Genomic DNA, 14,013 nt, shown 5'->3' with positions numbered 1-14,013 from the left:
TGAGATAGCATGGGGACAAGAAGGAACAGGTAGTAGAGTGTCACTGGAGGGATTCTGGTGCCAGCAGTCTATAGAGTCTGCCAAGGAGCGTTAACAAGGAGTGTTGTCATATAATGTGTTTTTTGAGGCTTGTCTGTCAGAACCTGTGAGCTCTTGAGAGTGAGAAGCATGGCCAAAGGGCTCACAATAGCGTTAGGAGTGTCTGCTCAGGTAGGGGATGAGGAATTGCATATGCAAGTAAGTGAGCATGAACAGCTGAAGGGCAAGGCTTGCTGCCAGACTAACTTGGTAGACTCCAGGTCTGATCTCTGGCTGCCTTGTAGTCAGCTGTCAGTAAGAAAGACTGAGCAGAGCTGGTCTACTGAACCGAAAGTGAAAGGGATTTATGTTCTAAGGGGATGATACAACTGTATGGACACAACACTGATGAGAGAATTGTGAAGAAAGGTAGTGATAAGAAAAGAAAGGGATCTGGTTCACAAAGAGGAACAGGTCTTCATCACCTCAGAGCACTGAATCCATTTGCCAGAGGTTGTCTTTATAGAACGTCATGTGGGAAGTATGGACTTGCTGAACTGCTTATTTTTCCAAGACTTCAGCGTATTTGCACATTTCAGTGCATCATTCTGAGTCCTTTGCCAGATTTTTAGTGATGACTAGAAAGAAAGTTTGTTTTAAGTTTTGGTGGCTTGAACACTTCCAAAATTTGCCCCCCTCCCTCTCCAACTTGTTCTGAGGGGAGCTGTGATTGGGCTTCTGGAGCCCTAGGCTGTAGGTCTCTGGGTAGCTCCAGAGCTTTCATCGTGGTGGTGGGGAAAAATGAAAGTACTTACATATCAGACAATTGTCTGCACACATAGACCTAAATATGCCATTTGGACATTCTGCATGTGCCCAGAGCAGAAAAAATATTTAGGATGGTGAAAACCATAGTATGTAAGTGACTGAGAAAGGCAAAAGTTTGCATGGTCTCTGGAAACCCCCTGTGGGGGTGTCTGTTTGCTGGGGTGCCTTGATGTGTTTTATCTCCTGTATGCAGAGTTGATCTCTGTCCAAAGGCAGAACACAGTCTGTAGAATGGAGCACTGGCTGGAGAATGCAAGTCGCCTTGTTCAGATGCTTAAGGCGTACCCAGAACTGAGCAGGAAGTGAGGGACCTTTCTCTACCAGCAGTCAAAACTGCCCTTCTTGGGTACCAGGAGACCAGGTGCCTCCAGGTTATGGTATCTCCATCTGCTCTCACTTCACACCCCTCTGCCTGCAATACTGGATGCAAAAACTGAGTCAGAAGTTCACACACACCAAAATGTATGAGAGATGTGTGTATAACAAATAGAATGTGATGGATGGGCAAGAGTACAATTCCTGTGGTACCATCCAAAGAACCACAGGTTGTGACTGTACTGAACAAAATCCTGACTCAGCAGGAGGAGGTGACAAAGCACTTCTATTTATTTTGTGGTCGTGAGCAAGAGTCATATAAAAAACATGACTTCCAGAAATTGTTGTTCTATCTGTAAAGATTGTTCTTGGTACTAATACGAAGATGCACCAAGTTGTTGTTTCTCAAGTACACTCTTTGAGGTCCCGAATTACAGTCAAATCAGGCTCCTATCTGTATAGACACAAGAAAATCTGCGATGAAGCTGCGATGCAGAGTGGGCAGAGTGCAAACACGCCACCACATGTGAGTATGTGTGCATGGAGGTGTTTGTGAGCATGTGTAAACATCTGAGTGCACCTTCCGGGTTTGCTGGTGCATGAATGTGCAAATACGTGTATTTGTGCTCACCTGAGTTCATTCTCAAAGCCCATCCTAGGTAGTACCTCCCTGCGGACGAATAGGCACCTGTAACACTGGAAATTAGCAGCCATCCATGTAGCCATGTAGAGCACTCTTTCCTTGGCCTGTTAGTTTGAAATTTTATTTATTTATTTATTCCAATTTAATTTGAAACAGCTACTCTCGTTATGAATGCTGTGCAGCATTTTATTGCTAAGTTCCTTAATGAAACGGGTGCTTAAGATCTCAGAATTGCTCAGGTTACTGGCTGTATAAATGCCGAGAACAGATCTGAATGATAGAGCCAGTAAACAAAAGGGTGCAGAATGACAGCAGAGTTCCTTTGGATTGATCTTCAAATGGATCAGGTCTTGTAATAGTCTGTGCTCATGCTCTTCAGGGTATCCCATTTCAGACATCTGAAACCAGGTTTACCCACTGCAAACAGCTCCTCCTGCTCTCTCTGTAGCAGCTAATTGTTATTGCCCACAGTGGTTCCTGTGCTAATTAGCAACTGAGAGAGCTCGTCAGAACACTTGTTCTTTCTTTAAGGTTTCCATACTGGCTCCATGTCTTCAAGCGTTCAGTACTTCAGAAGAACGTGTGGGATATTTATAACCCATGTATTATTGCTGAGCTACACACCGTGTCTTCAGTGACAGATTAAATGAGCAGCGCAAAATGTTGTGTTTCATCCATAAATTTCAACAGATGTTTGAATGTTGGTTGATTTATTACATGTCCAGCTTGGATCTTACACTGTTCTCATTGTGGCTGCACATGGTTTATTTAATACTGTTTTACAGCCATTTTTTATGACTTTTTTTTTTCAGTTCGAAGGGTGCAACAAGGCATTTTCTAGGCTTGAGAACCTTAAGATTCACCTCCGTAGTCATACTGGGGAGAAGCCGTACCTGTGTCAGCATCCAGGCTGCCAGAAAGCCTTCAGCAACTCCAGTGACCGGGCAAAGCATCAGCGAACGCACCTGGACACTGTAAGCATGATTTCAGGATGGGAGTCGCACTGTTTTCCAGTGGTCTTTGTACACGGTCTGCTCTGTGGATAGGGGCTCTTATTCTACCTTTCCATGATGGGTGCCTCAGAACGCTCAGCTATAAGCAACTGCACTTTTGTTTTTAATTGAATGTGCTTTGAGAAATGAAAAGTGTTGTAATCACGAAAGGACAAATTCAGCTGTGTTACTCATGCTGAGAAATAATGTACTCAGAAATAAGTCACTCAGCAAACCTCCATTGTTCTTGTTCCAGTAAGAGAAGGAGCCTGTAGGATAAGGTATAGTATGAGTGAAAGCTGAGTCATTGCTGCTGTACTAAATGATGCTGTTGTCTTGCTTCCTATCCTCTATTGCTTCAAAAAGTCTCTTCTGAATGAGTGCAAAAGCAGCTCAGACATCTCAACAGAAGGCATGCCTTCCTGTTTTGGATGTAATTTTCTGAAGGTAAAGATACATCTGTGATATTTGTGAAGAAGCCACCACCAGATTTAGGTGTAAGAAACAAATTCACATTTACATACAGTTGCTAGACTCTGGCTGAGCTCCACAAGTCTTCTCACTTGTCCATGGCGAAGCTGGGAGCCTGTCTAGTGTGATAGGCTCTGAGAAAATGAAATCACTGGAGAATGGGGAAAGAAAGCAAGTAGGCAACTTTGTAGAAAAGTTCAGTGCTCAGCGTAAAGCTTTTAAAGAACAACAGCCAGAGTTGTTCCTTTGTTTTGTTTTGTTTTTTCAAAGAAGTGAATATATGGTTTAACGTTTGGCCAAGTGTTTATGGGGCAGAACTTTTGAGTTTAATTGATATTTACTTTTTAAGCAGTTACACATTTCAGACAGTGCAGCATTAAGGAATGTCTAATGTACATTATGCCTTGCAAAAACAAACAAGTAAGAGAAGCAAGTCAGTCACATTTTCCAAACTAAAGCACACTTACAATAACAATGTTTTATTTATTTGAAAGTCAAACTGAGATATTTGAATTTGTAATTAGTTCTAAAATGCGTCGCTTTTGAAATTGGATATACTAAATTGTGGGTGCACAGTTTTGAAATCTAACTGCTTAAATCTAACGGGTATATTTGTGCCACAGATGGAATGCCGTTTATTAGCTTTGAAAGATAAATAATGAGTTAACAAAATAAGCTGAAATTTGTGTATCTGTGGATTATTGAAGACAAATCTCTTAACTTTCTATTTTCTTTTCTTCTTTCTTTATCTCTGTCTTAATTATCTGAAAAGCTCATAAATCAGCAAAAAGGTACAGTAGTCATTTTCTCCTAACTTTCTTAAATGCCTGAAAATATTATCCGCTTTATTCTGTTGCAGGTTCTTTAAAACTGTGCCTGTGGCCTGACACCATGCCAGCTTCTGTCCGCCTCTTTGCGTTCATTTTAAAATCCTGTGGTTTATGTTATGTGAATGTGAAAAGTGACGAAGCTACAGCATGGTGCTGTTGTAAAAACTGCGTGTTGCCTTAGCTCGGTGGACAAAATAGTTGTCTGTAACATCAAGGGAAATTGCCAAAGTAAATAATAGTCAGATTCTCATCTAGTTCCCGTATCGCTAACTCAAATTATTTTATCAGTGCTTCGGGTGATACCAGTGGTTTGGAAACACTCTGCTATTTGTTCAGCTAAGGGGTATGTTAAAATTTTCCTTAGTTTTTCCTCAGATGTCAGTACTGTGTGTGCTCTGGATACACTCGCTAAATCTGCTTTGCCCTGTGTCTTTCTGGGTAGGTGCTGTTAGTCCATAAGGCCATGAATTGGTGAATGATTCTATTATTCCTTCAGAAATTTCCTGCTGGCTGGAAAGAGCAGCAGTACTTATCCTCTTGAGGTACTTACAAAGAAAAGGGGTTTATGTAGGTTGCTCACTCCTTATTGAGTGCATTTGGAATTGGTTTTAAAACTTCTTAATGTAGGTCAGTCCATCATTTATCTTCTCCAGAAGGAGAATCTGTAAATAATTTCAGAGATTCACTGGCGTATACTAGTTTGATTGAATCTCTACTAAATCATCTGGAAGTAGATCTTTCTCCTAGGCGGGAGCAGAACAAAGGGAACATATCTGTTCTTGTGGTAAAAAGGGCATGTCATCACTCCTCCAGGAGTACAGCAGCTAGCTTCAAGGACCTCACAGTCACTCCTTTCCAAACTGTTGTTTGGTTGCTTTTTTTTCCCCCCTGCATTTGTGCATCCTCTTTCTGAAGCCAAGGGAAAAGGAATGCAGTGCTGAGTTCATGACAAGCCAGTTCTATAGCTTTGAGAAGGCACCAGACGACTTGCTGGTGCATGTGAGAAGGCCGAGCTCATGCTGGCAGATGAGGCGAAGAAACGTGCAGCTCCACTTGAAAACTTTGTGAGCTTTGACATTCAGCACTAGTTTGCTCTCGCTTAATGGTTACTTAATAACGAGCAGTGGAGCCCCTTTGTTCAACTTGGCAATTGCACTGTCACCTGGGGGCCACAGTGTAGTGCAGAGAGAAGCGTTTGGTTGATTGGGAGTATGCACAACTTGGTGAGGCTTTCAGGGGCTGGGACTCTGGAATCAGCAGTTCACTTGGAGTGTCCTTTCTTTATTTTCACATAGGAAGAGCTGACTGGAACTGCTTGTCCAGGCTCTGCTGGCTTTCCCAGGAAAGTGCTTGTACTGGGCCACGTTTTGACAAGCTTTGAAGCATGCCAAAATCAGCTGGAAAGGTCTTCCCAACAGAGTTAACAATAGTGGATTCTTCTGCGTTGATTTGCTGAGATGTTAAAGTTCATTGCAGGTTGTTTGGTTAGGAGTTATAAAAAGAAAGACGTTGTTCAAAACAGGAAAAGGGCACGAAGGAAACCAAATGCGTGCTATTGCACAAGCTTTACTCTGCTGCATATGGAACATAGTTGTAAAAACTGCATAAATCAGAACTAGAAACCAGAATTACATTTATAATTATACTGGTTGTTCTCATCATCAAGTCTACTGTAAAGACTTGAAAACTTAATGCTCTAAGAGCCCATCCAATTACATCTCATTAGCATTTAACTCAGCTCAGTAATCAACATCCAATGTGCCAGATTAGAGATGTGTCAAGTGCTCTCAGCACTTGCATGGAGTGCAAAATCAGAGCTATTAATGCTGTTCTTCTGTTTGCACCATGTCAGACTTACGTACATAGAGGAGTTTGCAAATCTGGAAACGTCAAGCAGAGCAAGCAGCTCGGGCTTTACGCTGTGTTGCACAAACCAGCTGTCCTTCAGCGCTCTGTGTGCCAACTGAAGAGATGCAGAGGAATGTGAAATCTCTTCTCTTTCCTCACTCTTACAGAAACCGTATGCCTGTCAGATTCCTGGCTGCTCCAAACGCTACACCGACCCCAGCTCTCTGCGCAAGCATGTGAAAGCTCATTCAGCCAAAGAACAGCAGGTGCGTAAGAAGGTAAGACCCAGTAGGCAAACGGTGGCGCATCTCCAGACCTCCGCACTGTGGTTGTTTTCAGTTTACCTTTAGTTTATGTTTTTTCAAATCAGGGTTCTTCTGCAATATCTCTAGGAAAAAATTTAAGCTGAACTAATTTTCCTCTGGATTTTAATCACTCTTGCTAACCTGTTCACTTTATAGTTTTGCTCTTCAAACATCACCATTTTTTCAACTTCAGTTTGCTCAATACTTTATGGTCAAGCATTTTTTCCTGGTTGATCTTTCACATACAAATCCAAATTCTGCTGTCATTCGTGTAAAATATTCACACATGGAGTCTGTGCAATTAGCTAATAAATACATGCTAGCAAATCATCCCAAATGGGTGGATGGTTGGACTGGATGATCCTGTAGGTCTTTTCCAACCTTGGTGTTTCTGTGATTCTGTGATTCTTTGTGAAACCAGGCCAGGATACTATGAAAATGTCAGAATAAGAGTGCTTGCATTCATCAGAATGAATCCGTGACTTTTTTGACCTCATCTGTGTTTTAAATGCATTTATAAATCATTCCTAACCCAAACTGCTAGTTATGTTCTCACTAATACTAGATTCAAATAAGTATTTTGGTTTCTATGGGCGTAATCCCAAATTCATTATCATATGAGGAGGCTTATGGACACCATCCCAGAATCACAGAATGGCCTGTGTTGGAAGGGACCTCAAGCATCATGAATCTCCAACCCGTCTGACACAGGCAGGGCCACCACCATCCTGATTTAACACTAGACCAGGCTGCCCAGGGCCCCATCCAACCTGGCCTTGAACACCTTTAGGGTTGAGGCATCAAGAGACTTGCTTGTTCCACGTTTGTACGTGTGGTTTCCAAAAAGATGATTGGGACCCCACAGAGCTGGTGTGTGTCAGAACAGACCAAGTACAATTACTTCCAATAAGCGGTGTTGATACCTTACCACTGCCAAGAGCTTCACAGATGAAACTGCCAGGCATGTTTAAAGGATGGAGAGCATAGCAGAAATGATAGCGTGGTAAGACAGAGCTAGGGAGCTAGCAGTTTGGAGAACATGTCTAAGGTAAAACCCACAAGCTTGAAAGAGCGAAGGAAGGAACATGTGGAGAGAAGAAGCAGTAGCAGAACACAGGTGATTGTAACTTCAGAATTAGGGATGAGCCATGGAGGAGTTAGATGGATGTCGAAAGGCCTACTTTGCCTGCCTGCCTTTCCTGCCTACTGATGTCCTTGCATCAGCCACGTCTTATCTTGCACTCCTCCTCTCCCAATGCTTCTCAGCATGAATTGTATCCCCTGTCAGTTTTCACTTGGTCAGTTCCACCAATCTGAATGTTTTTCCCCATTACTAGGGCAGCTGTCCACCCCAACTCTGCTCTCTACCAGCTGCATGCACCTTGGGTAATGGTGTCTAGAACATCTAGCAGCATCCAGAGTTGTGCACCCTGTTTCAGACAGCCAAGAAACATTCACAACATGACAAATTTTATTCCTGGAAGGAGGACTCTTCAGGCCTAGCAGCCATTCAGGTCCCCACAACCAGGACTGTTGTCTATGAAGAGAATTATTTCCCAAGATGGATGTCATTTGTTTAGCTCTGAGTACGGGGCTGAATACATTAATTTGTTATGTCTCCTTAGTTATATCCCATTGCCTGCTGAGGCCACTTTTCTAGTTCTGTAGAGGAAGGTGGGGAATCCAAACTTTGCATTAAGGGACAGAACGTACTTTTGGTTAAGCAGCAAGAGGCCTTGAGCATAGAATGAAGAGATGGCAAATGTGGCTGCACACAAACTACAAACTCCAGCTACCAAGACATCAAATATGTAGGGTTTTGTATCTCTAATCTCCCAGCTTGAGGAGTTTTCCTGCATGTGTCAATATACCCTCCCATGGCTTTACAATTATATCTTAAAATAATGTCAACTGCTTCCTTCCCACACCTTATTTGGTAGATCAGACCTAAATCTGCACTTCTCCGGTGGTTAGAAATCATATTCCTGTCTCATTTGCCCATGCTAATTCTAGGAATATTTGATCCTGTGCCTTTTTTTCTTCAATATAAAAGGTATCTCGGAAAAGCAGTAGATTTGAAGAGTATTTTGATCGGGCTCTCTTAAAAGGGACCAAGGTAAATCTGATTCCTAAAGAAATAATAAGCAAAACAAATATTTTGCTTAAGGATATAATAAGATAAAAAGAGGCAGCCTTTTCAACTAGTTAAATCTCAGTGTTATTCAGTCAGTGGAGTTTATTTTGGATTCCAGATTTAGGAAGAAATGGGAATAGTCCCTTGCTGTTTTCTGTTACAATTCTGCAAAGGCAGTAGTCTGTTATTATCTGCTTCCTGGAAGTTCTGTGTGGAAATGACTTAGCTAAGGAAAAAATTAACAGGCTGCTCTGACTGCATGTCTCAGCTGATACGTGCTACCAAAAGGTGCCATCTCTCATAGAAAAGAGAATGCCCTGAGCTCAGATTTTCTTCAAAGGAGTCCTGAATATTTCGTTTGTAGCTTAGATGACTGCAGTGGTAATATTTGGTTGTTCTGAACAGCTTTACAAGTACAAAATATGAGGAAGTTAACCGTTAATTTAGTAGTAGTCTAAGTTTAATTGGCTACAGACGCATTTTGTGATCCAAATGTTAGATACTTATGTTGATCAAACAAATAGCTATATAGTAGAATTCTAAATAGGTTTGCCTGGACCTTTTCTTTAGAATAAGCAAACCCATGGGAGACTGGTATGCAGAACTGTAAATGTAGAGCCAATAACTATTTATTAATGGCTATAGAATATGATGGCTGCTTGTGTAATGTGAGCACTATATTATGACAAAAGCTTGGCAACATCAGCATGTTTGAAAGAGAATTAGAAATGCTTTTCTTTCTTAATTCTCCTCTCCTGCTGTTTTTAATATGATCGACATTGTGGTTTTCGAGAGTTTGCTTCACACACTTTTGCCAGAGCTTTAATTTTCATGGAGAACAGCTGACATATCGGTGATACCTCTTACACGTTACTGACAGCACATTATTCTGCCAGATCTAATCTGATAAGCACAAGCGCTTTTCTTTCTCTATCGAATGTCTTTCCAAGTGTCACAGTTGCAGCGTCATGCAATCCTTTTGCACAGAACCCAAGGAACTACAGACAGCCTGAAAACGTGCGGTTAAACTTCCAAGGAAGGCTTGAAGAAACACAGGGTACAAAAAACCGTTGTTGATTTTTAGATTAGCGCACTCAGCTTGTTTACTGAAGAAAACCAAAGTGATCTCTAATTAGAAATGTGAACTGATGGATACATCCATAATTGCACCAGGTTACGAAGAATGACACTGTGTTCCTTTCTTCTGTACGTAATCTCTAAGCAAAGAGACATATGAATTTAATTGGAATTCATTTGATTTACTTTGAAATAAAATGTTTGTTTTATCCTCCTCTTGTAGCTAAATTCATGTACTGATATCGAACAGGATGTACTCAGTGAGTGCTTAGCTATACAACAGCTCCACACATCTTCACAACACATTTTGGATGGGAAGTGTGGTAGATCTGTAGGTCATCATGACTTAATCACAGGTAAGAATATTTTGAATAAGTATGATGCTAAATGTCATATAATACAGAGAGTTTAAACCACTAAAGTTTCTGGGTACGATTTGCCAGAACGGAAGATGAAAGGAAAAAAAAAAAGAGAATAAAATGAAATAATTTAGTGAGTTCTTTGCTAAGGCTGGGTTTTTTCTTTTTTTTTTTTCTAAGAGCTAGTCAGGCAAAGAGCTCTGGTCAAATCTGATGTGAGGAGGGCAGCAGCACCACTGCAATTCAGGCTCTAGCCATTTCTTCTTTAAAGCTTGCTTTGGCTTCAGCAGATGCAGGTGCATAAGCTTTGCTAAAGCCAAATAAATATTCTAGCAAAGATAAAGGCAGCAGTTAAGGTTTTCCATTCAGTGTCTGTGCTCTTCAAGAGCCACAGAAAAGTTGATGAGACTGTGCAGTATCATGCATGGTGTGCTTATAGCAAACAATGTGGTGGCATACAAATGGAGCAAATGCTTGAATTTAAAATGTGAGATGTTTTGATTATATTTTCTGAAAAGGCCCCCATATTACTTCCACTGATTCTGTTGATCAGAGCAGAGAGCTTTTCATGCTCAAATCTCTCCTTGTCCATGCAACTGTTGACCTCTTTTCCTAGTTCTTATATTTCTTTTACCCTTGACTCCAGCAACACTTAAGTATCAGTGAGCTGCAAAGCCAACATATTCCTTTGAAAGGTACTTTCCTTGATTCATTTTTTCGCACATGCAAATTTCAGATGATGGTCAGTGAGAAGGATAGGCACAGAGATCTTACTTTGTCTGATTTGGTGGGACACTCTGAAACTTCTCCAACTCTGTAATAGCCATTTGTGGATGAAGGTAACCAGTAGTGTACCTGATTTCCAGGTCAGTCCAATCATAAGATTTTTAAACTGTTATTGTAGCATTTTCTTGCCATTCTCTGTCATGTTGCAGACACATCCCGTTACATTCGGATCTGTTTTGACTGGCAGATGTGTATGGGATGAATTTACTGCAGTGTTTGAATGGTTTGAAGAGAATTTCCAGGAAAAAAAGAAAGCAGCAGATACTGACTTTTAATTCTGTAACTGCTTAAGTAGAAATGCATAGTAAAGCCAGGTTTGGACAGACCGATTTCATAATTAGTTAATGATTTTCAGTTAGCATTGTGTATTCCTGTGTGTTCCATGATATGTCTAAGCATGTAGGATAGTTTGCAGTCTTTTTGAAAGCAATGCTTTCTAACTTTGTCAATATTAGAGAACATTTAATGTTATGCAAATCAAAAAAGTCATAAAATGTTTTTAGCTTAGAGCTAAGAATCTGATGCATCTTGATGTAGGGTGCATTTATCCTATTTCAGATCCACTGTGGAGCGAAGGCTTGCCTAAGTAATGTTAATAAATATGTTTTAATTGATTCACCGACTTAGTACAAGCTTTCCAGACAAACCTCACCTTGTTCCTGCTGAGATTTAAAGAAAACCAGTGGTAAGCTGGCATTAGAAAATAAGAACGCCAGGTGCTAGTTCCCCTGCACCAGGGAACGACCTGGAGGTCTTTATTAATGTGTTTTGTGTTGTAAGAGCAACGTGCTGCAAAAAAATAATTTACTACAATTATTTAGGCAAGCTTTTCTCTTGGTTGTTAAAAATAACAATAACAAAATCATCCTGCCTGCCATCTCCTACTCCCTTTTCCAGTTTAAATTGCGCTTGTATGTCAGAATGTACCTGGTGAGCAGAGTGGGGCAGGGAGGGAAATAACCCATCATTCGAGCATCGTTCCCCTGGGAGTTCTCACTCACAGTTCATATGTGGCTCCTAAGAAAGTTGTAGGAGGTTGGAGGGACATGGGGGGGATTATTTCAATTCTCTGGCTTTGTCATCTGCACCCTTGAAGATGTGTGAGGGCAACGCACAGCCTCTGCTCTCCAACCCTACAGTCCAGCCTCCTGCTTCCAAGCAGGACAGGAAAGACAGACAACGCTGTCCTCAGACCAAGGTGCATTTGTGCAGTTAGTAGCCCCAGGAAAAGCCTCTGATTTCAAATGGTCACAGTGATACAAAAGAAGTTTTCAGTGTACGTATAGACAGCCCAGCCTTGGCCTCTCAGTGTCAGTTCTGAGAAAATCATCTTGGAAGTAAGAATTTTATCAGTTTACTGGTTTTTTTGTTTGTTTGTTTTTTTCATATGATTTCTTTGCTGATTGTATGAGGATGTCACCAGGATGTTGTAAGAGAAGCCTAGGGAATCTTTGTGGGTATTTCTATCTAGTCACCCCATAAGAGATCCCATCATATGCACAGTATGGAGAAGTGCCAGGGAAAATAAATCAAGATTTGAAGCATTTCTTTACAGAAGTTACTTCGTATTGTGTGGTATAATTTCCATAGAAAAACTGTTCCTCTGTCACTGTCAGGGCTAACAGGCTAAGGTGCTGATCCCAAGAGATTTAAAACAAAAGGACATCCCTGCTGCTGCCTATAGTTGCATGTTTGCTCTTTCATATAAGCAGAGGTAGTATTTCTGGACGAAGCAGTTATATAATACTGTGTAGAATGTATATGGGTGAATACTGTTCATGATGTTCTCTTAATTCCACTTGAAAATATGAAAATGTTCATGGTTTGAACTTTTTTTTTCCCCAAAGAAACCACATTATTAATGTGCGGAGCTCCGGGCTTTAGGGATCACTTGGATTCCTGGAGAGTTTCAGTTTTGTCTTTGTCCAAGTTGAAGCACATTTTAAATATGTCAGGGATGAAAGCCAATCACAGGAAAAAGAAATATGTAAGAAAACTCCCATTCCCTTGTGTCAAACTTCAAAGGAGGTTTGTGCTTAAGACTGGGTAAGACAGTGAGCAAAGGAATATTTAGCAGTCAGAGAAACCCATTGTTTGCTGAGACCTTCCTCTTTTTTTCCTCTTTATATCTGTGTTCCTTCATGGCTGCACACATTTAGCTCCAGCAGCATCTAAGAGCTGCCATCACTCTCTTGACAAAGCAAGTTACCTCTGTTAGGTAATCCCATGCAGGAACTTTCTCTGGGCATGCATGGTCTGTTATGGTTTGTTCCGGTCTCTCCTGGCATTAAGCTGAAAAAAAAATCCTCCTAGTCACAGATGCTCAGAGTACCATTTTGGCAACAGATGTTCAGGTTAAAGGCCAAGCCATTTAAAATACTGATTGATGGCACATTTATAAGCTGAGATGGTCAATGCGTGAAGAGGCCCAAGATGCACAGTTCTGAACAGGGCTGCACTTGCAGGAACAGTCATAGCAGATCCAAAGGCTTCTGTGTGACTTCAGGTTCTAAAAATATTGTATCACTGCTGGAAAAAAAAAAGAATTTTTTTTAAGTATTGAAAGTGATACTGAAGCAGCAACTGCTCTTCTCCCTTGACTTCTTCCATTGCAAAGGCAATCACAGCTGCAAAGGAAATGCAGCATTTCTCTCCCTTGAAGCGATTCTTCCTTGGTGTTACAGATTGGCAGCAGGAAGAACTGCACCCTCATATCAGCAGGTACCTCTTGCTTCCCCAGAGAAAGCTGTTCACTCTCACTCTTTCCTGATAACCTGCCACTGTTCCCTTGTAGAAGCACTGAATGCTTGGGCACATGCAGTTAGGTAGTCACAGGACTGCAGGCATAGCAGCAGCTCAACATTTTGAGTGTCTTAAATCTGGCAAAAAAGTATGCATATTGAAACTCAGCCCAAATGAGTTTGAGTAGCAGAAGAAATTGCTCAAGCCTAGTACTTAGCATAGTACATCCTTCCCAGTGCCTATGAGCAGAGGGTCTGTCTCTCTAAAGGAAGTAAATATTCTGTTAGAATGCCCTGCTTTTGCACTGTGTGAAATAAATTAGTTTTAACTTCAAGTAAGTACCAGTTCAGTTCTTAGTGACTCAACAGAAATGACTAATGTCTTACTGCAGTGTACGTGGAATCTCATAGAAAAACTCATCTTCCGTAGCTTGTGCCATGTGTCTTAGGAGTCTTAATTACGGGCAGGCACCCCCTGCAAGCAAAGCAAAGGAACAACAGGGTTGATATTTTTTGTTTGTGTCTCTTGGATTTCCCACTATCCAGCAGCTTCAGAGGCGGTCAGAGGCCTGATCTGATAGGAAGACTGCAGTTTCGGAGCTTCATCCCTGGGCCCCGATGCCCACATCACAGTGTCTGGTGTGAGAGCAGCCCTGCAGCTCCTTG

The 14,013-nt window shown here is 41.3% G+C and overlaps 1 protein-coding gene across 1 annotated transcript in view; it reads left to right on the top strand.

The window, feature by feature from the left end:
- The window catches only part of GLIS1 (GLIS family zinc finger 1), a 176,217-nt gene that overhangs the window by 135,101 nt on the left and 27,103 nt on the right, over window positions 1–14,013 (top strand). The window contains exons 4-6 of the mRNA XM_042874148.1: window positions 2,617–2,778; window positions 6,113–6,223; window positions 9,685–9,817. Of these exons, the coding sequence (XP_042730082.1) occupies window positions 2,617–2,778; window positions 6,113–6,223; window positions 9,685–9,817 (406 nt within the window). The remainder of the gene's footprint in view (window positions 1–2,616; window positions 2,779–6,112; window positions 6,224–9,684; window positions 9,818–14,013) is intronic.

Source organism: Lagopus leucura, unplaced genomic scaffold, assembly GCF_019238085.1.
Source record: "Lagopus leucura isolate 7727_CA_CO unplaced genomic scaffold, USGS_WTPT01 Super-Scaffold_100009, whole genome shotgun sequence".
Taxonomy (NCBI): Eukaryota; Metazoa; Chordata; class Aves; order Galliformes; family Phasianidae; genus Lagopus; species Lagopus leucura.
Note: the sequence above shows the minus strand (reverse complement) of the source record. Positions and strands in the feature narration are given on the sequence as shown.